Source organism: Furipterus horrens, unplaced genomic scaffold (genome assembly GCF_987537825.1).
Source record: "Furipterus horrens unplaced genomic scaffold, mFurHor1.1.pri manual_scaffold_6, whole genome shotgun sequence".
NCBI lineage: Eukaryota > Metazoa > Chordata > Mammalia > Chiroptera > Furipteridae > Furipterus > Furipterus horrens.
Window position 1 is genome coordinate 51269253 of NW_028327176.1, and position 25881 is coordinate 51295133.

The window sequence follows — 25881 nt, forward strand, 5'->3', positions numbered from 1 at the left end:
AGATGAAGGCAAACATAGGAGTGATGCAAGGGCTTGCTGGAACCTTAAGGAGCCAAAAGGAAGGATTCTTCACAGAGCTTTCAGAGGGAGCATGGCCATGATGACATCTTGGTTTTGGAATTCTATCCTCTAAAACTTTGAGAATAAATTTTGTTGTTTTAAGCCATTCAACATATGGTACTCTGATACACCAGCTCTAGTGAACAAATACAACTATTCAATCAAAAAAAGAGGGGAAAAAACTTTCTGTGCTGTGTGTATGTAAGACTGTGAATTGGAGATGAAGAAGTGGAAGCATGTGCAAACCACTCTTGAGAAGCTGGAGTCTGAATTATAGCAGAAAAACGGGGGTACAGTTAGGGAAGGGATATGGGGTCCGGTTTTGATTAAGAAGATACTAGAACATGTTTTTTAGTTGATCGGAATGATCCAGTGGAGAGGGAAAGACTGGTAGCACAGGACAAAAGAACAAGTAAAGCACATATACAATTCCATTTATAGAAAATGTGTGGGACAGGGAAATTTATATAGACAGAAAGCAGATTAATAATTAATTGCTCAGGGATGGGTGGGGAGAGCGTGTAGAAGGAAAAGAACAGTGACTGCTATAGTTTCTTTTTGGAGTGACGAAATATTCTAAGATTGTGATATGTGATAGCTTCATACCTTTGTGTATATTCTATAAAACCATTGAAAATAGGACACCTAAAATGAGTGGATTTTATGATAATGTGAGCTAATCTCAATAAAACTGTATTAAAAAAAGAATAAGCACAGGATCAAAGTCCTTGAAAAAGCAAGAGAGGTAGAATCCCAATTGTAAACAATTTGGCCTTTCACAGGAATAATCTTTCCTCCACTGTAATAGGAGGAAGACGGAAAAGGTAAATGAATTTTATGTCAGTTTGGAGATTAAAAGCTGAGGAACTGCTGTATGATAGCTTCTATTTTCTCAGTTAAGCATAAGGTTCACAGCTCAGGATGATGATGGAGAAAAGAGTGAGGAATATTTGCAGAGACAGAAGAGGACATAAAATAATAAACAAAGAATGGGACCCCGGCAGAGTAGCTCGGTTAGAGCGCCTTAGAGCACTGCCTGATGTGTCAAGATTTTGGGTTTGATCCCTGGTCAGGGCACTTGCAAGGAACAACCAATGAATGCATCAATAAGTGGAACAACAAATCGATGTAGCTCATCTCTAAAATCAAGAAATAAAAAAATAAAAATAGGAAATCAAATTTACTAGAGAAACATAGGTTTGCAAATATAGCACCATGCATTCATCTAACATGTGTGACCATTACATTAGAAGTAAAACCAGTTTTTCTCTAGCAACATTCAGTTATGGCAGAGTAGGCAGAAAAGCTATGTTCAATCAATATTGGGGTTTGCCTAGCGTGCACAAAATGGGTAGAGGCAAAGGGAGTGGGGAACTGCAATCTGGACTGTGGCACCTGACCAGAGTGACCAGTGATCATGTATCACAAATTTTATAAAGGCTGAAATGTAAACTCAAGAAGATAAAATTAAATCACTTACTCAAAATTGTATCTATCTTATGATGGTTGTCAGGATTCAAATTCATCTCTGGCTAACTCCAGAGGCCACCCACAGACATTTTTTGCTATCTGACTCTATTTCATACTAAAAATGCATTTAATAGTGATTTTTATATAGCAGGGGCCTTGCCCTGGCTGGTGTGGCTCCATGGTTTGAGCACTGACCAGCAAACCAAAGGGTGGCCAGTTTGATTCCAGGTTGGGGCACAGGACTGGGTTGCAGGCCAGGTCCTTGGTTGGGGGCATGCAAGAGGCAATGATCGATGTTTCTCTCGCACATCAATGTTTCTCTCCACCTCTCTCTCCCCCGCCCCTCTAAAAATAAATAAAATCTTAAAAAAAAAAATATATATATATATATAGCAGGGGCCTTTTATTCCATAATTTCAAATGGAAAAAAAATTCCTAGTCCACTCAAAGCCCCCAATCTACTTTCTCAAATAGTACAAGACTAAAAATCCTATTATATATATCAACCCTCCAAGGAACTCACACTAATTGTGGTATCAGCCCAATGTATGAGGTATTTTTCTACCTTTCCTAACTATTCGTCGGCAGCCGTCCGTCTCGAGAGACGATGGTGTAGCTTCTTAAGAGTCTATCTGCACCGCCGAGAATGGCTGTGCAGTCCGACTCGGGAGTGACACGGTATCTGTCTCCTCCCGTGTTGAATCGACATCTTGTGACGACGCTGGAGTGTCCTCTCCAGTGAAGCTGAAGCTACAGAGCCTGGGCAGGGTGATATGGAGGGTCTGCTGTTGCCCATGCAGCAGACCCCCCCCCTCTTCGCAGCTGAAGGATCCAAGGGAAAGACGGAGTCAATACAGCTTGGCTTCACGTGCGCCGCAGGAGTTGCCGGTGTTGACTACAACGTCAAACCGCCTTAGGGACTCCGGCTCCGGATTTTCTGTCGGGGTTTACTCCCTTAGCCTTTCCCCTGAAGAGGTATGCCGCAAGGCAGCGGAGGTTTTTTGGAGTCAGAGTTTTCCTTCTCTGATGTGCCCTGACTGGAAGATCGAACCAGCGACACTTAGCTCGCAGGCCGACGCTCAATCCACTGAGCCAAACCAGCCAGGGGTTTCCTAACTATTATGCTGTGATTAACAGTAAAGCTTTCAGAACCAACTATATTCTCACAGGTTTTATTTTCTAATCTCACAAAAAAAAATCTTATAATTGGTATATGGGACAATATATTACAGAGCTTTCATCTTTTCACTTCTCAATATGCTTTACCATTCCAATTTTTCTCTAATATGCGGGTTCTTCCCGACCTCTTCTTAGGCTTACCCACTTTCTTCACAGGTTTTTCCACTTTCTTGGAAGACATTTTCACTTCATAAGAAGATGATAGTGATACTGCATTACACACTTAAATAATCTGACCTCAAGATACAATGTTCCTATGTGAACTGTGGAGATATGACTGTATTCTACATTCCCTTGCCTGAATTTGTAATCCATGTCAACATTTTTAGGACAGATTTTTTTATTTGGAAAGTAAATTTTGGGCAACATGGCTGCAAGCTGCTATAGCTAATATCTGGTTACTAAGAGTCCATGGGTGAGAGATAACCAGACATTATTAGTTCCAATGTAAGCAGACACAGGAACTAGAAAAAAAAAAAAGGACAGTCTGACACTATTTGGCATAACTGCAAACAGATGTATTTTTTAAAACCAAGAAAAAACTGGCACAATAACTGATGCTCATATATTCAACTTGAAGCCACCAAGAAATATATCTATTTAAAATATTCCCTTTACTAAACCAAGAAAAGTCTTTCTAAAATACATTTCATACTATCAAAAACTTTCAGTGGTTCATTCTATGGCACTCTTACACAGAAAGTACAATATATCTGTACTTACCATTCACCAAAAAAAGTCATAATATAGAGGCAATACAAGAAAACCCAAGGCTAATGAAACCTTAATATATACTCCAAGATTAGTGCATATCAAATTTCCCACTCCTATATTTTTGGAAGTGTGATATCTCTGCATTTAACTGTTTTAAACCTTGAGTTACCACACTAAAAAATTAATTATTTTATTTGAATTTGGAATACATTTACAAAGTTCAAACCTCAAACCACACAACATAGTAAGAAACTTCCTGCTTTGTCCCCCATCTGCCTAACTTTCATTACATACCCCCAAACAGGAAACCCTGCAACAAGGTTGTTTATAGGCAAAAAACCCACATGCACACATAACAATACAAACATGTGTTCTCTTCCCTTTTACATAAACAAGCTATTCCACCTAATAATATACCATGGAAATCTTTTAATAATCTGTACTTACAAAGCTTCCTCATTCTTTTATCATTTTTTTAAAAGAGTTTATTTATTTTTAGAGAAAGGGGAAGGGAAGAAGAGAGGGAGAGAAACATCGATGTGCGAGACCTCTCACACGCCTCCAAAAGGGTGCCTGGGCCTGCAACTCAGGCATGTACACTGAGGTGGAATTGAACCGGCAACCTTTCTTTTGGCAGGCCAGTGCTGAATCAACAGCCACAGGAGCCAAGGCCTTTTTTTTTCTTTTTAAAAACTAGAGCACAGTATTGTATAGTATGCAGGACGCACCAAAGATTTATCCAGCTGTCACATGAAATACGGGCCTTTTCCTTCTTTATATACCCTACTCTCACCTCTCATTTGATAAACTGCAGTGTCCTTCCTTTTCTCTGAAAAAAACAGAAATTTCAAATCCATGCTAATTGGTATTCAGTAAAAGTTTGTTGGATGAAAGAAATGATGAAACATTTCAAATACATTAATAAACAATTAAGAAAGTTCCTGCCCACTGGAGCATGTTATTAGCTACTTTTAAATTATCATGGGAATATAAAACAGGTTGATAAATTATATATATAAATGAGATCTTCAATATCTTTGGCTGATAATTTAAACATTCCCGCTTTCTATATTCTGAAAACATTTTATCAGGACTTTGCGTGCACAGGTACTAAATAAAAGTTGAATAAATGGCCAAACAGGAGAAAGAACATATCCCTTAGCAAAGGTATTAATTTTCAGTGAAATGAACAAATGGCAGATGAAAGAAAAGATTAATAATTACAACAAAACGAATATTTTGATTATTTACTTTTAAAGCACTGCACATGCACTTTTTATTGAGCTCACCCATTTGTTGAAAAAGGAGACAAAGCCATAGCCCTTAGACTTTCCTGTTGCCATGTCTTTTACCACACGGGCATCTCTGAAATCAGAAATAATCAGAAGTTTAGGTTTACAAACTCTCCTGTGGATATCAAGTGAGAATTTCACACACAACTCATTTTCAGGTTTCATCTTCATTAAAATGAACCTTTAACGCAAATTTGCCTTTTATAAAACTTATCATGTATTAGCAAAGGAGGCTTAATTTTATAAACATGCAAACAGTAACTTCTTAAATATGTATGTATACATTGTACAGAAACTGCCTCCCATTTAAAAAGTTTTAAACTTTTAAATATTAAGCATGGTGAAGACAGCTATTCACATGAGTTACTTAACCACTTATAGGGTTCACAGGCACATTAGATGAATGGCTTTGTTTAACCATGCAATTTATAATATGCTATTTGATACCATATACTACCTAATCATTGAAAAATTAAAATAGAAAACTGGAAACTAAAAGAATGAAAATGTTGTACATTCCCTAAATTAAGTAAATTATTTTCTCAGATCAATTCATACCACCCCCCATGGACTATTGGTAAATTTTGAGAACTTGACATTTTCAGAAGTGCTCAATAACTGAAGGAAAATACCACACACACACTTTAGTTTTAAACTATATATGAAAGGATTTTATACTAAATTTTAAAATAGCAATCATATAAGATTGATTGGAAACTACAAGACATAAGAGCAAAATTTTAAAGTCAGAAAGTAAAAAAGCACGCCAACATTTATCCATTGTGAACCGTAGCTTGTAGTTAGCCAGGGCAATTCTGTCCATTCTTCAGAGATACTCTGCAAAATAACCAGAGCCCTATTATTTGAGATTGAGTAAAAAACCCAGCCATGATAGCTAAAACTCCATACCTCAAAAAATTGGACTCAAATTGTGCTTCACAGGCAATCTGCTTTTAAGTTAGCCAGGTATGTCACAATGCTTGCTCTCTCAGGACACATGAACAAAACAGGCACTTTCACAACAAAAACCCAAGTCAGAAAGCCATGCAATATAATTTTATATTAAAGTATACATAAGCATATTTTGATAATTTAGGAGTGATTTAGGAAGTGTTTAGGGTCAAAATGACAAAGAAGTAGGGGTAAAAAGGGAAAACTAACACAAATTACTTATTATTACGTAAAAATACTTATTAAATTATCTGTATGGTACACATGCATTAATTTGGTAGTTGATTCACTTCTATACCAGAATTTGTTACATTACCTAAACTCAAGGAACAGGAAGAGTTTACTATATTAATTGAGGGAAAAAAGAATACTATATTTTTTATACTAAATATTTTATTAGGTCACCATTTACTGTGTATTTTCTGTAATTCACTGTTGTAGGAGCTCTACTGAGACTATCATAAGAACCTTTCAATATATAGTTACCAACTTATTTCCTTTAGCAAAAAATAAAATTAGGTTATGATGCTACTCTACTGAAAATGGTTCTTTTAAATTTAGGAACACACTCCTTGGGTAGCCTAAAGCTTAAACAATATTTATATACTACCTCAACTAAAATTTATCAAACTTAAGGAAAGGCCTTACCCATGAAAAACTAATATATACATAAATAATCATGGTTGGCCACAATAAAATCTATAGACTATAATTATGATACCAATGTATTTAACAAAAAGAAATTACTGATCTATGATTAAAAAGTCAAGAAATCACTAAAATTTGAATGTCATCTAACTTAAATTCACTGATTGTTAAATAATCTTTATCTAATCCCAAACTACAATTTCCATGTTTTCAAAAGTTACTTCAAGCAAAATTAAAACATTTAATAAAATAGTTATTTAATCTATTAAAATGTTAGAAAATTTTCTTCCTAAGGTTAAGTTTCAGGAAATGTTAGCCTTACAATATATTTAATTCTTACTTATTTCTGAAATGATTCTCTAAGGAAGCAGCAGCAAATATCTAGACCAGGGTTCTTTAATCCTTCTTTAATCCTTTTATGGTCTTATGACTACTCTGAAAATATGATAAAACTTACAGATACTCCACACCAAAAGGGAAAAAAACACAACATTTTGCATACAGAAATTTATACAGCCTTTCAATGGTCAACAGTTAAGACCTTCCAGTCTAGATATCTGAAAACAAGCTAACCATCATCAAAATCCTAAGACAGACTAAAAGGAACTTCTTTTCCTAATCAGTTCTCATAAAGAAAAATGTCAGCCCTGGTCAGTGTGGCTCACTTGGTTGCAATATCGCCCTGTAAACCGAATGGCTTTGGGTTAGATTCCTGGTCAGGGTCCATGCCTAGGCTGAGGGACAGGTCCCCGGTCAGGACCCATACGAAAGGCAATCAATTTATGTTTCTCTTCTTCTTCCCCTCTCTCTAAAATCAATAAGCATGTCTTTGGGTGAGGATTGAAAAAAAAAAAAAAAAGTCACCTAACAGAGAAGAGTCCATTTATAAACCTTAATCCTACCAATTGCCTTTAACATTGGTCCCTTACAATGCATGTTCATCATCCTACCACTGAAGTACAACTCTTCAAATGAAAACTCTCCCAAAATTCATCACCAAAACTATTGGCATTTACTTTTCTCCTCACCTCATATTTGCTGTTGATCTGTTCATCAAACCAAACCAAAGCTAGCATTTCCTTTTTGCTTCTGTTAAGACAATTTACTACTCTTCTAGCTGGAATAACAATAATAAAGCAACCAGAAACCCTAAAAAAGTTCTCTTTTCTAAATTCAATGATTACGTGTAAGGAAGTACTACAATCAAATTATTCTTACTCTATTATGGCATGTTTTTCAAAATATTTAAGTTCTTTTATGATGAATATTGTCTTGAGTGAGCGATTTACAAAGGGCTTAAACTGATTAATAACAAATGCAAGCAAGACAGAGCTTTAGAGAAAACTAAAAGGCATTATTATTATTATTGTTATTGTTGTTACAACAACAAGAGGGTATATACCTTTGAATTAACATTTAAGTAACTGCTTTTGGGGTTAAAATGAGGTTTCTTTTTGTTAAAAGAGATTAACACAAATGCATGGTATCACAGAAGTGCCCAAGTTTACTAAAGATTATGACCAAGCTAGCAAGACACTTACATATGAAACAATATGTACAATAGTAAATTTGTCTATTAAAAGCTAGTGCTAATTGAAAAAAAGATTTTAAAATAACTGAAAAAGATTTATTTATCCATAGGAAAACAATCTTTGGCTCTTAACTGCTTGACTAGTCACTAAACAATGTAATACATTATATTCAAGTGTTAAAATTAATGTCCAAAATTCACAAAATTTTTCAAAGTACTTTTAAATAAGATTGTTTCTAATTACAAGTATTTTACTTTTATTTTCTGTTACTTACGATATTCTTCCAAATGGCGCAAATGCTGCTTTTATATCTTCAGTTGTAATTTCTGGGCTGAGATCACCAACAAAGACATGGAAATGATCTTGTAAGGGGAAGGAAGGGGAAGTGAAAAGAAAAATAAAATTTTAGTATTTAAAAAATGCTAAAATTTATTCAATAAAGTTTTCTTAAAATAATTTATGGATTTATAGTAACATATAAGCAAAACACTATCCTGTATCTATAGAAATCCTATCAATTTTAAACATAATAAATCAAGGTAACAATACAGGATAGACTCTCCTAAAGACTGCTATATCTAACTGGAAAATGACAATTATATTTCTGCTTACAGCCAATTATTATACTGATCTAAGAAAATAAACTAATAATATAAGTTTTGCAAAAAAATTAATGACTTAATTACCCTTTTAATAGTAATTATTTACATTAATCAGTTTACCACTCTATTAAGGCTTTATAAATGAAATTAAATAGTGGTATTATGACTTATGTAGACTAGATTTGCCTCAGTTAAGACAATTCGCTGAAGCTAGCTACATGACATACTTGGTTTAACCATATTTTGTGAAGAAGGAGCAAAGAAATACCTTGCATTGCAACAGTTTGATGTTAAAGTATTTGACAGTTTTCTCAAAAGCCAACAGTTTTGGTTGCCCAGACATTACACCATTCAGTTTATGTGAATCCATGTGCATGTGAACTAAGACTGAAGGCAACAGAATGAAAACAGTAATCCCTTCACTTTATATTAGAACCATTAACAAAGCATTGAAGAGTAATAATGATCCCATGTGAAGTTTAAAAAAGACAATGCTCAAGAAAAACATGTAAAAAATACGAAATAGCTGGATCAACACTTAAAATAGACATATATATCAATTTTGACAAAGTATATTTGGAAATAAAAGTTACCCCTACTTGGCAGGCCTTAAGCAACATATTGGGTTGTCATTTGGGAAACACAGTTTCAGAAGCAACTCAAGCAATCAGAAGATCTGGATATGGAGCACAGATCGTGACCTCAAGGGAGCAGGGTATCTTGCCCTTTAGTTGGTCAAAGTATTTCTAAGGCATCAGCTGCCTCCAAGAGAGTCAGAGAGCTTGAAATAGCACCAAAGTAGTGGACAAGCCACACTTGGTCAACACTGGGAAGAAGGGGGAAAAATATTGCCAGAGAGACAAATAGAAATACAACCTCCTCCCTCCCCACTCCCCCCAATATCAAACAAAAAAATTTCAGGTGGTTAGTGAATACCCTTTCAAGAGATTTCATTTTATGTTTAAGAAGATACAATTACCTTGTGAACGCTGTGTGCTGACAACGGTACTACCTGATGACAAAGATTAGATTTGTTCTTAAATTTATTAACACAAACACATTCAATCATATCTTAGGATAACGATCAAAACATTACTGCAAACACGTATGATGTTTAATGCTTTACAATAAAACTACTGTGTACAATAAAAACAAATGTTCAAAGAGTATAAAATATACTTACTGCTTGTATCTTTCTTTTGACTGCTGGGGGTTGTTGCCCAATTCACTTTGACTTCCTAAAAAAATTTTTCTACATTTATACTCCATAAAAAATAAAAAGGCTCAAAGTCAGATATTACAAGACTTGCATCTATAAACACATAGGATGGTGTATGTCTGAGATGAAATGGATACCAGTTCTGGTCAGTTTACCTTTTAACCTACATTTACGCAAATATTGTTGTCAAATGCTACTCTTAACATCCGAGGTCTATCTGAAAAAGTCCAACCATTGTTAATATAAGAAATGTTTGCACAACATCAATGTAGCCGGCAACTAAGGAGTGGACTGAAATGCACATGCGTGAATAATGATGACTCCACTGTACTAGTCAGTGGGGGTGGTAAACACCATTGAGTGAGCATGTGTACTTTGTGGCCGTCACATTCAAAATGAATGAGTAGACCAACGAATCTGCATCAAATTTTGCGTTAAGCCTGAACAGTCCTCTGCAGAAACTACTGAGATAATTCAGAAGGCCACAGCTATGGGCAACTGGTGACTGGCAGCTTCATGCATTATGTCTAGTGCAGAGTTTTTTGGCAAAACATCAAATCCTCCAGGTGATTCAGCCCCATTACAGCCCAGATTTGGCACCCAGCAGCTCCTGGCTTTCCCCAAAACTAAAATCACCTTTGAAAGGGAAGAGACTTCAGACTATCTAAGAGGTTCAGGAAAATACGACAACGTAGCTGATAGTGATTGGGAGAACTGTGTGTGGTTCCAAGGTGCCTACTTTGAAGGGGACTGAGGTATCATGGTCCTATGTACAATGTTTCTTGTATCTTCTTCAATAAATGTCTATTTTTTATAGTACATGACTGGATAATTTCTGGACAGACTTCGTACTTCTGTTAACATTCAACCAATCCCCTTTCTTATCTAAAGTACCAATCAATTTTGCCTTTTATTCTTCCCATTAGTATCGAATGTTCCTAGATGTTTCATCCAAGTTTGAATAATTCAACAAGCATTCTAATATTTACCACGTGCAGGGCACCGTGAAGAATATAAACATAAACATGCCCTCAGCTTTTATCCCACCTTTTTATAATAAACACAATCATTTTCTATAAAGTGAATATAATGTTTCTAAAAAGAAAACAAAACGATGCAACTTAAAATTTCTAGTGCAAGTCACCTTTAATTATGACAGCTTACCTTACCCATTATCTTCCGTCCATTCATAGCAGCTAGTGCTGCAGCTGCGTGACGATGCTCATAAAACTCCACAAAACAATATGGATCATTTCCAGCTGTCTGTTGAATAAAAAACACAGTGGCCAATTTTAAAGTTTTATACACCCACTACCTTAAAATTTATAGCATGTTACCAGGCCATAAAGAATGGAAGGTTCATTCCATAAGTAAATCTTTATTTTTGAGAGAGAGAGAGAGAGAGAGAGAGAGAGAGAGAGAGAGAGAGAGAGAGAGAGACAGAGACAGAGACAGAGACAGAGACAGAGACAGAGGTTGAGATTGATTCTTGTATGTGTCCTGCCCAGGGATCAAACTCACAAACTTGGCATATGGGGATGATGCTCTAACCAAATGACCTACACGGCCAGGACACACAAGTAAATCTTTAGATAAGGAAGTGAACATTTAAAACTGAGTTTGTTTCTTTTTAAGTCCTCACCTGACAATATGTTTCTTGATATTAGAAAAGGAGAGGAAGAGAGACAGACAGATAGAGAAACATCTATTGGTTGTCTCCATTATGTGCCCTGACCATGGATTTTACCTGCAACGTTGGTATGTGCCCTGACCAGGAATCAAACCCGCAACTCTTTGGCATACTGGACAATGTTCCAATCAACTGGGTCACCCGGCCAGGGCAAAAATGAACTATTTTTATAGAAAACTATCTTCATCAAGTTATAATCTACTACTATATATAATTTAATCTTATATTAATGACTAAGTGTCCTAATTATGGACAAATTAATATATAGCTACATTCTTGCTGTTATCATAAAATACAATCTCTTCTTTAAGCTACAGGTTATGCTTGACTAGAATCCTATATTATTAAGTATTGCTATTGGCTTTTTCTTTTTTTAATTTTTATATATTTATTTTTCAGAGAAGGAAAAAGAGAGGGAGAGAAACATTAATATGAGAAACATCAATTAGTTGCTTGATCCATTGCCTCACAGGTCCCCAGTCAGATACCTGGCCTGCAATCCAGGCATGTGCCCTGACAGGGAAATGGAACTGGAGACCTTTCACTTTGCAGCATGGCGCTCAGCCCACTGAGCCACCCTAGTCAGGGTGGTATAGGCTTTTAATAACTTTTCTGTCTCTTCCCTGTAATATGTTTCTTTTTATTACTATAAATGTACATATATTCTTGCTGGCTCTAACTTACTGAGTAGCAGAAAATCTTATCCAACCATCTTAAACTTGTTTCTAAAATATAAGTAAATGGGCTCTGAATACTGAAGAGGTATTCTGCTGAGTCAGGTTTTAAAACAGGCTTTAGAATTTGGACTTTCTAACATAATTTTTTAGCTGTTTAGTAGTCTTTTAAAAAATTCTCTCCTCTTTTCTGCTGGTGTTCCAAGTAGTTGATGTTTGATGATATGTGAAGCTTGGATGTTTTACTGTAAATTAAAGGAGAAAAAACACCCAATACTTTCTATCAGTGCAAAATACCAAATGACTTCATAGGCCATTTTGAAATTCTTTCTATAATCTCCTCAGTAGGATTGTTAAAATAAGAAACTAAAAAACTAGAATGATACTAGAATAAAGAAAGATACCATTTTGTTTAAAGCACATTAATAGTTTAAAAGTCATTAGCAATGATTAAGTATTTTAGAGCAAAGAGGCGACGACAAATTGATAGACGACCCACTATTTTTTATTTTAAAAATTTACAGAATATAAAATTGTTTTTAAAGTTGTCTAATTCAAATACTACACTGATAAACAAGAATTTTAGTATACAGATCAAGTTGACAGGCACCAGAAGGTGGTGAGAAAAAGTAGCTTATATTTAAGAGAGGCAAATGAAAAACAATGTTCACTTCAGTCAGTTGATCTGTACCCAGAAAAAAACTGTACTTTTTAGTTAAAGACTCTATGCACAGATATTATCCGCCTTAATGTTCCAGGCTGTATAAAATTCATAAATATGGACATCAGTCTAACAATATGAATAGACTGGAATTTAGACTTTAATAATAATATAAAAAGAATTTAATCTAAGCCTTTGAATGATAAAAACCCAAAATTTATACCAAGTGGCAAAGGCTAACCTAGCTAGCCTTTTCTGTAAGTCAGGCAGTCATTAACATTTTTAAAAAAATTCTCACCCAAGGATATGTTTTTTAAATTGATTTATAGATAAGGCATGGGGGAGAAAGATATAGAGATAGATAGATATGAGAGAGAAACATCAATTAGTTGCCTCCCGTACTCTCCCTGACCGGGGACTGAATCTGCAACCTTTTGGTGTATGGTACAAGATTCCAACCAACTAAGCCACCCTTCCAGAGCAGCCATAATATTTTGCCTATTGAAACTTAGCAGGCAAATATCTAGAATGACCCAGCCGCAGAGAGTATGGAAGACTACAAATCAACGGAGGTTTATATTTGGACAGTTCAATCTGGGTTTACATCCTTGCTCTGCCTCATTACTCCAAATATTAAATGGGAATAACATGTGTTTTACATTATTTCTGCTGAGCACTTATGATAATGCATCAGCATTAAATAACAGGCAAGCAATTCATAAATGCTATTACTGGGATAAGGAAAAAGATCCACATCAATCAAAGATTTTAAATTCTCCATCATTTTCCAGTTTCTCCTTCTTATCTTTTTCTGTGGGTACAAAGGGATCTTTTCTTCTTTATCCAGGGGCATATAAATATTTAATGTGACAAGAAAACACTAAAAGACAAAAACATTAGTTGAATCCATGTATATTACATGCAGGTGACCCTGACTCTTTAGGAGAAAGGCCTGAAACTTTTAAAATCTTGAACAACAAACCAAAGCAAATTGGCTAAACAACTACTTTTTAAATACTAAGTAAAAAAAGAGATTGGCCCTGGCCAAGTAGCTCAGTTGGTGAGAGCATCAAACCAATATGCCAAGGTTATGGGTTTGATCCCCAGCCAGGGTCCATACAAGAATGAACCAGTGGAAGCATAAATAAGTGGAAAAAACAAATCGATGTTTCCTTCTCTCTCTCCCTCTCTCCAAAAATCAATAAATAAAAAAATTTAAAAAGAGATAAACTAGAAAACAATAGAAAAGAATGCACATACACACATATGATTTTCTTTCCTGGGGAAAAGAAAACTAAAAAGAGTCCATGAGATAAAAGGATATCTATTTGGCACTGTCTTTTCCAGCAAAAAAAAAATTTTTTTAATGTCTTTTTATACAATTATGATTTAAGATTAACACCAATTTGATGAATTCAAGGATTTTTCTATACATTAAGGTCTGATGGATAATTGCCATAATGGAAAAAAAGCTTCAATCACAACCTTTGAAAATAAAAGTTAAAAACATTTCCCAGTATCAAATGTCTATTATTTTTTACCAATCTAATTGTAATAACTGAATTTCTAGATTAGTCTATCAACTGATACCAATATAAAAAAAAATTCTGATGCCTCAATGCAGAAAAGAGCCTATATATAATTCTCAACTGCTCTAAAAATTAGTAGTTCTACTCTTCTTCCTTTATTTAAAAACATTAAACTCAGTGGCCAAAGGGATTCACTACAAATTCACTAAAAACCCTATGAATTCAGACTACATAAACTAATTTAAGAGTTTTAGAAGTAATGGATTTAAATAATGTGCAGAAGAAAGAAAGTTAACTTAAGTAAAATACCCTTACATCCATAATCATTTTGCAGTTTTTACAAGGTCCAATCTGGCTAAAGAGCTGGAGAATTAGAGCTTCTGTCACATCTCGGGAAAGGTTACCAACATATCTGAAACACAAAGAAAAACAACTTACCATTTTAAATTTCCTTCTTTTGACCAGTATCTAAAGTTGCTTACTGAAAAATGAATTTTGTAAAAGGTAGATCTTCATCTGAAACTACACTATTTGGGAATAGCTTATAACAGTATGCCAAAACTTTAAAATCTCTCAAAAAAGATGTAATATATGTAACTTGCAATTATATTAGACATTGCTCGTATAGGGGAAGCTAATGTGTGTTTTTAGTAAAGGTGTTGTAAATTAAACCTGTTGTTCATTTCTAAGTTCCTAGGCTTACTTTAGGTAGATATGCTTTAAAAAAGGGGGGAAGGGTCTGAAAGATTACCTCTAGACATATTATAATTAGAGGTTTATTGCTTCTAAATTCAGAGAATGTTGTCTCTCAACAGATGTAGTTTTTCATTCTTCTACCAAGAATCCTTCAGAAAATATGTGATGAAAGATATGGATTCTTTCCCCAGACAAATAAACATGTATACATGTCAATTCCTTCCTTCCATTTACTCATTGAACAAACATATTGAATGATTACAACAAAGGCACTGGAATAGGCTAAAATGGTAAAGGGAGAAGTGCTGAATCTTAAGAAACAATGAACATTTAAAGATCAGGTAAAATAATGATATTCAAAAAAGTATAAAAGCAACATCTACCCAACAGCAATTTTCCCAATATTGGCAGTTATTATTATACCAAGTCCTTGTTCTGAAAAATCAGAAACTAAAGGGACAGAATTAAGCATTTATCTTGCCTTTTGAGTAGAAACTCCAGTACGGTGTAATCTAACAGCTCCAGTGCATGAAGGAAAAGCTCTTCTCTACAGAAAAATGCTAGTCAATAAATTTAGACAGAACACATTATTAACTATGTGTAAGCCTTATGGGTATTATGATTACTTGAAGGGTGTCAAAGTTATCACAAAGATCACTTAACAACTCCAAAGGGAAAAACCCAACCTTAAAAGTGGGAGCTTTGACTCTATTATCATTTTGACTCAGTGATCAAACTTTAAATGATTTTATAAATGAACAGTGAGACATTGTGTGTACAAAATAAATTATAAAACATCACCTATGAAGTTGTCAAATCAAAAAGGTCTAACTTGGCCCTGGCTGGTGTGGCTCAGCGGATTGAACGCTGGCCTGCAAACCAAAGGATCGATGATTTGATTCCCAGTCAGGGCACATGCCTGGGTTGCAGGCTTGGTGCCCAGTTCGGGGTGCGTGAGAGTTAACCATACATTGATGTTTCTCTCCCTTTTTTCTTCCCTTCCCCTTTCTCTAAAAATAAATAAATAAAATGTTTACAAAAAAAAAAGAAATAAAAAAGGTCTACCTTGAATCTAGTCAAGCTTAAATTTAGATAGAAGTTTACAGAATATTGGACATACAACGAAACAATTATACATATCCAGACATGGGATTTGGTATAAGGCAACTTGTTTGATCTCTTCAAAATACAGTCCTAAAAAAAAATTTTTTTTTTTTTTAAAGGGAGGACTGTTCTTGATTTAAAACAACTTAAAAGATACTGACAACCAACTACAATAAATAATACTTGACTGGATCCTGGATGGGGGGGTGGGGGAGGATAGCTTTTTCTTGCAGAACTCTAATAAATGTAGAAGAAATGAGGGAAATCACCATTAAAGCACCAAAGTAATAATTGTGACTGGCAAAATCCACCCATGGATGTTTTACAGATGATTCAACTTTACAGAGAAATAGGGCATATGTAGAGCCTCAAGTCTCTCCTATAAAATATTTATTAATTACTTGTTTCAACCAATGAATTGGTTTTTTATTTCAAAAGACTTTATTTTTAAAGACAGGGTTAGGGAGGGAGAGAAACATCAATGTGTGGTTGCCTCTAGTGTGCCCCTAACTGGGGATCTGGCCCGCAACGAGTCATGTACCCTGACTAGGAATTAAACTGATGAAGCTTTGGTTCATAGGACAGTGCTCAATCCAGTGAGCCACACCAGACAGGGCTGAATTGGTTGTTTTAACATATATCCACAAATTCTTTGATATGCCGCCCTCTATGAACTGGAGCTTAATTTCTCTCTCCTTTAGTGTAGGTTAGTCTTAGTGACTCAATTCTAATTAATAGAATATGTTGAGGAAAAAGCAGTCACTGTAAAGGGAGAAACAGTACTCTTCAAAAATGCCAGGGTCATGAAAAGTATCTTCTCATATTAAAGGAGAGTAAAGAGACATGAGTAAATAGAGTGGTATCTTGGCCCTGGTGGGGTAGATCAGTTGGTTTGAGCATCATCCCAATACACCAAGGTTACAGGTTCCATTCCTGGTGAGCAACCAATGAATGCATTAATATATGGAACAACAAATTGATGTTTCTGTTGCTCCCTCTAGAATCAATAAATAAATAAACAAACAAATAAATACAGTGGTATCTTGGAATGGACCCTGGAAGACAAAAAAAGACATTAGTGGAAACACTGAGGAAACTGGAATAAAGCTTGTATTGTACCATACTAATGTCTTAGTTTTGATAAGCATACCATGGTTATGTAAGTTGTTAACATTAAGGAAAGCTGGGCAAAGGTTATGTGAGAATTATACTTTCTCTGTAACTCTTCTGTGTGTATTCTCACTTGACTTTTACCTATTAGAAATCCTCAGGATTAGCCCTGGCTGGTGTGGCTCAGTGGACTGAGTGCTAGCCTACAAACCAAAGGGTTGCTGGTTTGATTCCCAGTCAGGGCACATGCTTGGGTTGCAGGCCAGATCCCCAGTAGGGGGCGTGATAGAAGCAACCACACATTGAGGTTTCTCTTCCTCTCTTCCCCTCTTCCTCTCTCTAAAAATAAAATCTAAAAAAAAAAAAAAAAAAAAATTCTCAGGACTGCAATGTCTACATGAAAAAAAGTCTGTTCTGCAAGTTTTATTCTAACATCTATGCACTTTGATTTTAAACCAAGATAACCTAATGACAAGTACAGTGTTTAGAGAACCTGAATTCTATCATTTACTCTTTGCAAAATTGTCTAAGATTTTCTGAGAAATCCTTTCTGAGCTTGAAGACATGTGATTAAAAAAAAAAAGCTACGGCAGACCATGTCAGAGATGAGCCTAGCTGGTCAGGATGATTACAGATGTCTAACTCGCCATTTTTGCCAACATGCTGGATGTGTTCCTGCTTGTTCTTCTCTATCACTACATGGCTATCAACAATCTCATGAAGCAGGAATAAAGTGGTGCTGTCTCTGCTCCAGGGTTCCAGGAAACAGTCTAATGCAAGATGGAGGATGTGAGGGGCCTTCACACTTCATCTCTTCTACCTATCACAATATGTAAAGCAACTACACTTGGATTCATCCAAACAACTTTTATTTCCTCAGTCTTCCTTAACCCTATGGAACAAGCAGCTGCCAATGAGTAGGCTCCAATATACGGGCTGTTTTCTTTTCTACTCCCTCCCCCTGATATAAAAATACATACATATATTTTTTTGTGGTTCCACCCTCCTTCCCCCACCCCCAAATAAACTACTTTAAAGAGCACTATGGTTGCCCTGGCCATTGTGGCTCAATTGGCTGTAGAGTCATCTCTGTAGACAGGAAGGGACTGGTGTTGTGCATGCCTGGGTAGCAGTTCAGATGCAGTGTGTGCAGCCGATTGATGTTTAAAAAAAAAAAGGCGCTATGGTTTGTATTGCCTTTACATTTGTTTATTTGAAGTAAGCTCCAAGAGCCTCTATCAATTAACTCTACACACAACTGTTTAGATAAATTATTCAGAGAAAGTTGCAGAAACAATGTGCCCTCAGCCTTAGACACTGTTACAATTAACTATAAGTAACATAAGACATTTCATATTAAAGAAATCAAAGGACAAAATCATTTTCTTCCTTGTACTAATAAAAATAGCCCATTACAAATCATTTTTTTTTTAAACAGAACACTTAATTTTTAAATTGATTTTAGAGAGAGGGGAAGTGAGGGAGGACAGGAGGGAGATTAGAGGGAAGAGAGAAGGAGAGTGAGAAAGAGAAACATTGAATTGCTGTTCCACTTATTTATGCATTCATTGGTTGATTCTTACATGTGCCCTGACTGGGGACTGAACCTGCAACCTTAGCATATTGGATACAACACTCTACCGAACTGAGCTACTTGGCCAGGGCTAGTCTTTTCTTTTTACCAGTAAGTTAATCACTGACATCGATCTCAAATTTTTAGAAACAACTTGATGATGGTTCTTAGTTTCCCAGTCTATTGGCTAAATACATAGGAGTTTGAAATTTGAAATCTACAGATCCTTTCTATACTCAAAATACTTTCAATGGAAAACAAGTTTTTTAGTTTGTAGAATGCTCTATGCTTTATAAAGTTAATTCTCATTTTTATGTTTCTTTAGTTGTTTCACCCTCTGTCACATACTGTTTCTGAGGTCAAAGAATTTCATATCAACAGTATGAATTTAGAAAAATTTTTTCTTTTTGGCCACCAAACATCTCTCCTGTTTTTAGAAAAATTCTCATCTTAGGCAAAGCCTGACTCTACAGAAGTTGAAAAGCCTAGACATGGTTTTGTAGTCTACTTTGCATTCAATCTAGGCGAAATCAATTAGATACCAGTCCTGAAGATGGGGCACAAAGCAGAGATTGAAGAGAATCCATTTTGGTGTCAAACAGAAATGAAGTCCCATGTCCAGTGAATCTCGTCCTCAGTGGATTTGGTACTAGTATCTTTTCTGGGATGGTCTGTGGCTTGATTAGGACTATGGCCTGAACATTTTCCAAGCTAAGTTCCATAACCCTTGTGACATTTTAGTAGTGTCCAATATCTTTTTATGGTTAAATTTTCTTGCTGCTTGCATTTAAGAAAATCCTGACTGACATAACAAGTGATACTCAGAGCAATTGCAAGCCAATTTCCCTGTCATGATGTCTACTGGACTACAAAACGAAATAGTAATTTTCTTACATTAGTTTTTATTTTTAAAAAAAAATTTTTTTTGGAAATAAAATTAAAACATCCACTTTTTAATTGTTCAATGGACTTCTTGTTAACAGCATGGGCTGAAGTATCCAATGTTATAACACCTCTGAGATAATGTACCAATCTTATGTAGAATAGGAAGTAGAGGAAAGAAGAAAAGAGAATTAACTGTTAAAGTAAACAGACATCAATGAATTAAAAATGTCTTCCTTGGACAACTGGATGAATATGAACTGTATATTAGTTAAAAATATTGTATCAGTGTAGTCTCCTTAATATGAAAATTATATAATGGTTATATAAGAGGATGCCCTTGTTCTCAGAAAATATATGGTAAGGTAGTTAGGCCTAAAGTGTTATGATGTCTTCTCAAATGGTTCAGGAAAAAAAAATAAAAAAGATAACTATATTCTCACAGAATTACTTTTGAATATTTGGCTATCAGCAACTGGTAAATCCACACAAAAGTCATCTAACTTTTCAATGTACTATTTTTGTTACTTTTCTGTAGGCTCTTACTTTTTTCAAAGTAAAAAGCTACCTGTGAAGATTCAATGAAAAAGTCACCAATGTTACAATGAAAACATGACATTCTGCCAGGGATAGGATTTTATATGAATTTAGAACATATTTTTGAAGCTGATAAATAAGTTCAGGTAGTTGTAAAACATTAAAAACATTAACTTATTAGTATAGCTCTACAAAATTTAACCTAAAAACATTTACAAAGCAGGATGCTATACTGGATTGTTTTGAGCCACAGTGTATAAAAATGTAGAACCTGATATGAGCCCTCTGTGAAAATCTGAATGAAGAACATGAAAAAATAGGTTTTTTGCTAATGATACATTTGGTAAGTTTTTTTTTATTGATTGATTTTAGAGAGAAGAAAAAGGGAGGAGGAGGGAGAAAGATTAAGAGAAAGGGGGAGGGCATAGATGTTGTTCCACTTATTTATGCATTCACTGGTTGCTTCTTGTATGTACCCTGACCCAGGATCAAACCCGCAACCTTGGCATATCCAGACGCCGCTCTAACTAACTGAGCTACCCAGCCAGGGCTGATAGGAAAGAGATTTTTATTCATACTATATATCTACTGTCTATAACCCTACCTGGAACACTGTAAATGGTCTGTGAATATCTATTAAAGAGATAACTACTCACAGAATTACTTTTCAATATTTCAGATTGTTAGGAAATTATCCCATTTTGACCGAGTTACTCTAGTTTGAGGGAAAGATGCATATCTTTTACTAATTATGAAATAATAAAGAACAGTAATTGCTTATATATGTATGTAAGCATATACATAGGCAAAAGTAGGTTTATAGCTGTATATTAATATTATTGTATTATTTTCATATGAACTGTAAGCCTACTTTTGCCCATCCATATATTTACTGTACACATATACTATATATATATGTACATATACATACATACTATAAACCAGTATCAACTTTACTATTGAACAACTGTCTACTTTTAACAAAGGATAGTCCGTTGCATGATAGTTGAAACCCTCTTATGTTATTAGCTAGCACCACCTTCACTTGGAGACTAGACCATATACAATATATAAACCAGTCTGAACAAATGTATCTAATACTATGCCTGAAGACATTCTAGATCAATAGTTTTCAACCTTCCTAATGCCACGACCCTTTAATACAGTTCCTCATGCTGTGGTGACCCCCAACCATAAAATTATTTTCATTGCTACTTCATAATTTTGCTACTGTTATGAATCGTAAATATCTGATACGCAGGATGTATTTTCATTGTTACAAATTGAACATAATTAAAGCATAGTAATTAATCACAAAAATACGTAATTATACATGTGTTTTCCGATGGTCTTAGGCAACCCCCGTGGAAGGGTTGTTCGACCCCCAAAGGGGGTTGAGAACCGCTCTTCTAGACATTCAGGCTCTTAAGTCAGTTCTCCTTTTTACTTATATTTTGCAACAAACTATCATCTTAAATGAGTGACCTACACATTTGTATATAAACCTACTTATTGTTGGCTTAATTCTCACATTCTACATCACTGGTAATTGCTGTTGGTCTACTTTCAAAATATTTCCAGAATCAAACCAGTTCTCACAATATATTCCAAAATACTGCAGACAAGAAACTGAAGGTGATGCTGAATAGTCATCTGTAACAAATGAAGGAATTTTCTCTGAGCCATTTTAGGTACCAAGGCGATACTGAAATTCAGACTGTATCTTACCTGAAGAATGAGTAAAATCTGGATTCGTTGCTTGGAATCGTACCAGTTTTTTAAACAATTTATTGATTACTTACCACAAACCAGATACTGTGCTAAGAACATATTAAAAGCCCCAGACTTCCAGGGTCATTAAAACATATATTTTTATATTAAAAGTAAAGATACTGCCAGGAAAATTTAGGGATTAGCACCTACTCATATATTTTTTAAAAGATTTTATTTATTTATTTTTAGAGAGAAGGGAAAGGAGGGAGAAAAAGAAGATAAATATTGATGGACTGCCCTTGCATGCACCTCAACTGGGGACCAAACCCACAACCCAGATATGTGCCCTGACCAGGAACTGAACCAGCAACCTTTGGCTTTGTTGAATAATGCCCAGCCAATTGAGCCACAACTACTAATTTAATCAATATTGGTCTGACTGAAAGAATGGAAGCTTTGGTTGGAGGCTGTAGAAGCAATGGAGGAGATAGTAGACATGTTAGAGCATGGACAACTTTGGGAAAAAGATTATTGGATGGGGCGTTCCAGTGAAGTATACATGGGAAAATTAGCCCTAAGTGTAGGTAAGAACTGAGGACAGTAAAGTTGCAGAAAGCTAAACAAAAAAGTATATGTATGACGTTGCGTGACTTCAACTCTAAGCTTTTCCTCAGTTGCAAAATGGGCCCATTTACCGCAGAGTTCTGATAAAGATTAAACAAGCAAACAAAGCACCTTACACAGAACCAGGCAAATCATAAGCACTCTTAAGTATTTGTTGAACAAAACCTCTTTCATTATTTCTCCCACAAAGGTTGGTCTCCTGTCCCCAAGCTATTTAGAAGCTTTTGTACACTGGTTGAAGAAAGTTGAAGTTGTCTTCATTATCAACATGCTAAAAAAGTTAAGTTTCCAGATATTTCTGGCAGTTTCTGAAATTAAAAATTAAAAAATAATATAAGAATCTTAAATCTGAAGATGTTATAGAAGATAAGCATTTTTAAACCCAATATGCTACTAGCTATCACACTTCTAGCAGAGGAAAGAGTAAAAAAGGTTTCCATAAACTCTATGGGGCTAATAGTTTCCTAGGGAGTACTGACTTACAGATAAAATCTTTAAAAAAAAAAAAGTCAGGTACTAGTTGCTGCATCCTATTAAAAAGACAAAGTAACATTATCAGATAAACTAGCAAAAATTTAACCTATTAAAAAAACATATGTAACTATTTCTCATATAGATTACAAAATGGAAACTTTTGGTGGTAAAAAAGGATTACATTGTACTTCATAATAACTGTAATGTCTACAGTTGCAAAAAGAAACCTAAAATTGTATTTTTAAAGCACAGTTCTCAAACAGCCAGTATTTTGAGAATAAAAACAAAAAGATATGCCAAAAACTTGTCAAGCTTTTTGTTCTTTTCCAGAAAAGCAACAATGACAGGTCATCCGATGATACTCTGAAAAACAAAGGATGCTGTGGGAGAAACTACACAACAAAGAAAATACCCCAAGCTGAGATCATTTAACACTCACTGTAAAAATTCTCAGATGTGACTAAATAAGTTAAGGCATGTATCAACTGTTGCTTCATAAAAGCTGCACACTCATTCAGCAACATGTCAATCATAACAGTAGCAAGCGACGATAGAAATGCATTATATCTACTTCCCCTCAGTTGATAGATATCTCCGGGTGAGATTTTCATTTTTCCAAAGCAGTTTCAAAATCCTTAGGATATCCAGTTTTAGGCATTTTGGTAGTGCTATAGACGGAAAGGCAAAGAGAGCTTAAAGAATAATACTTGGATTTTTTTCTAGTGGGCAACTGCGGCAGTCAAGCTCACCTCACTGAAAATAAGTACAAGCAGCCTCAAAAGAAAAATTCCTATTGACAAGGAAGAAATGAAACAAAAATTTCAGCAAGACATCAAAGTAAAATTAAAGCCGGCTGTAAAGATCAAAAGAGGTTAATCAAGAACAGGGGGCGGGGAGAAAAAAAAAAAGGAAAGCATGGGACAAAAAGGTTCGCCGAGTTCTGAGAGATTTGAATGAAAAATTCTTTTCTCCAGGCCTGAGATCTCAGAGGGCTGGTGGCGAGGCCAAAGGCCATGATGTCGTGTAAAGTGAAAGGAGTAACTCCGAGTGTTGAGCCCCTACTCCCTCCACCTGGTCCTCTCACAGCCTAAGTCTCGGTCCCTAAGCATCCAGGTGTGCGCTAAGGAGAGGGTTTGTGATATCCCGACGTCCACTGAGGACAATAGGCTGGGGAGCGGCGAAGGGACGAGACCTCCCTCCAGGACGACCACCATCCCACCCCCATATCGTTGCCTCAGACTCACAGAGTCTTGGGCATCTCGTCCTCCATGGCTGCTGCTGTCGCGGCGGCGCCTCTGGGTCCAGTTCCCTACTCTTTACTACCTCCTAAAACGTTTGAGCAGCTCTGGCTGCAGAATAGAGGGGTTTCTCAGCTAACTGGAGATTACACCACCGCCTTCTTGCGCGGCAATTACACTAAACCGCCAGGCGCAGCGCGAACAATGAAGCACCAATACAAGATGGCGGAGAGCCGGGCGCCCAAGAGCAGCCAGCGAAGTACCAACTGCGCAGGCCCAGAACAATCTTGCACTTTCAACCTTCCGGACGCCAAGCTGCACCTCAATCCATAGGTTCATTTGATGCGCAGGCGCTCTTCCACCCGACGTTAGGAGTGTCTCCGACTGCGCACGCGTAAGGGTTAGGGACTTTAGAATTTGCTTTTTTTTGTCTTTTGAGACTGTTTCTCTTTCCTCTCCAGATTCGAATGTTTCAACAGTGATTATGAAGTAGAACTCTTCATAGAAATTAAAAATTGCAAATATTTACATAGGTAAAAGACTTATTAAACCCTTAAAGTTGGCGGGAGTATAAAGATCACGTGCGCCGCCCGGGAATCGAACCCGGGTCGCAAGAATGGGAATCTTGCATGATACCACTACACCAGCGGCGCTGCTAGCGTCCTTGTTTGTCGAAACATTTTAGGACCAAATGCAAGTGAATGTTTGTTCATATGGGGATGATTTGTTTATTCATTTAAAAATAAGTCTCAGAGTTTATAATCTGCTATGTTTAGTTGGTATAAGAAATAATCTTCTCTCATCCAAATGTAATTGAATGGGTGTTCCTACTTTTTCTGTACAAAAAAATATCAATTAAAATTTTTTTTATTTAAAAAGACATGTTTCCAGTCGTGGCCAGGCTGCTCGGTTGTTTAGAGCTGCGTCCAGATGCACCAAAGCGGTGGGTTTGATCCTAGGTGCGGGCACATATAGGAATCAATCAATCAATGCATGACTAAGTGGAACGTCAAAAATGGATATTTCTCTCTCTCTTCCTCTCCCTCTCTCTAACCAATAACAAAAAGGGAAGGGAAGGGGAGGGGAGGGGAGGGGAGGGGAGGGAAGGGAAGGGAAGGTCCTTAAAAAAATAAAAAGAGGTTTCCAAACAAACAAAAACTCATAGACATAGACAACAGTATGGTGATTACAAGAGGGATGGAGGGAGGTGAAGAGTAAGAGGGGGTCAACTATATGGTGACCCAAGAAGATTTGACTTTCAGTGATGTGCTCACAATGCAATATACAGATGATGTATCATAGAATTGTATACTGGAAACTTACATAATTATATTAACCAATGTCACTCCAAAAAGTTTAATTAAAAAAATACTATATAACTATTTTAAAAAGTAAGAGTTTCATTAAGAATTATTTGTCTTGTTTGTGTTAACCAAATTTTTGAGAGCCAGGAAAATATTTCCAGATCTTTGCTAAATTCTTTTTTTATCTGCATTTTTTTCGGTATACTCAATGTACATTGGAAGATACTTATATAATTATTTAATGCAAATCGGTCACAAAAATCCTAAAAACAAATGAGTTAGAAGATATATAAATTTCAGTCCTCTTTGAAGGGAAGCAAAAAAGTAAATTAGGTCTCTGAAATGTGGTTTGGTGTACTCATTATGCATTATTGCATTTCATAAGTTATGTGAAATATTTTTTAA

At 35.7% G+C, this 25881-nt stretch overlaps 1 protein-coding gene, 1 non-coding gene and 1 pseudogene across 7 annotated transcripts in view; 1 reads left to right on the top strand and 2 right to left on the bottom strand.

Moving 5' to 3' along the window:
- TIA1 (TIA1 cytotoxic granule associated RNA binding protein) overlaps positions 1 to 24412 on the bottom strand; it is a 33830-nt gene extending 9418 nt beyond the window's left edge. For 2 of the 6 annotated variants that reach the window (XR_016511928.1, XM_090281480.1), the window contains exons 1-7: positions 24179 to 24412; positions 14537 to 14633; positions 10832 to 10930; positions 9632 to 9686; positions 9428 to 9460; positions 8121 to 8208; positions 4713 to 4788 (exon numbers count right to left, since the gene is read on the bottom strand). Coding sequence is in view for 5 of the 6 variants with exons in the window: in XM_090281480.1 (XP_090137606.1) it covers positions 4713 to 4788; positions 8121 to 8208; positions 9428 to 9460; positions 9632 to 9686; positions 10832 to 10930; positions 14537 to 14633; positions 24179 to 24204 (474 nt within the window). In the remaining variant the exon portion in view is untranslated. Of the gene's footprint in view, positions 1 to 4712; positions 4789 to 5486; positions 5553 to 5624; positions 5705 to 8120; positions 8209 to 9427; positions 9461 to 9631; positions 9687 to 10831; positions 10931 to 14536; positions 14634 to 24178 lie in introns of those variants that run through there. The other 4 variants (XM_090281485.1, XM_090281481.1, XM_090281484.1 and 1 more) reach the window with 4 other exon arrangements.
- LOC150006172 (dolichyl-diphosphooligosaccharide--protein glycosyltransferase subunit 4-like) lies at positions 17756 to 17863 on the top strand (annotated as a pseudogene).
- Positions 24413 to 24754: 342 nt separating the features above from the next.
- TRNAG-CCC (transfer RNA glycine (anticodon CCC)) lies at positions 24755 to 24825 on the bottom strand. Its single transcript has one exon. It is a non-coding gene; the product is annotated as a tRNA-Gly (tRNA).
- Between the last annotated feature and the right edge of the window lie 1056 nt (positions 24826 to 25881).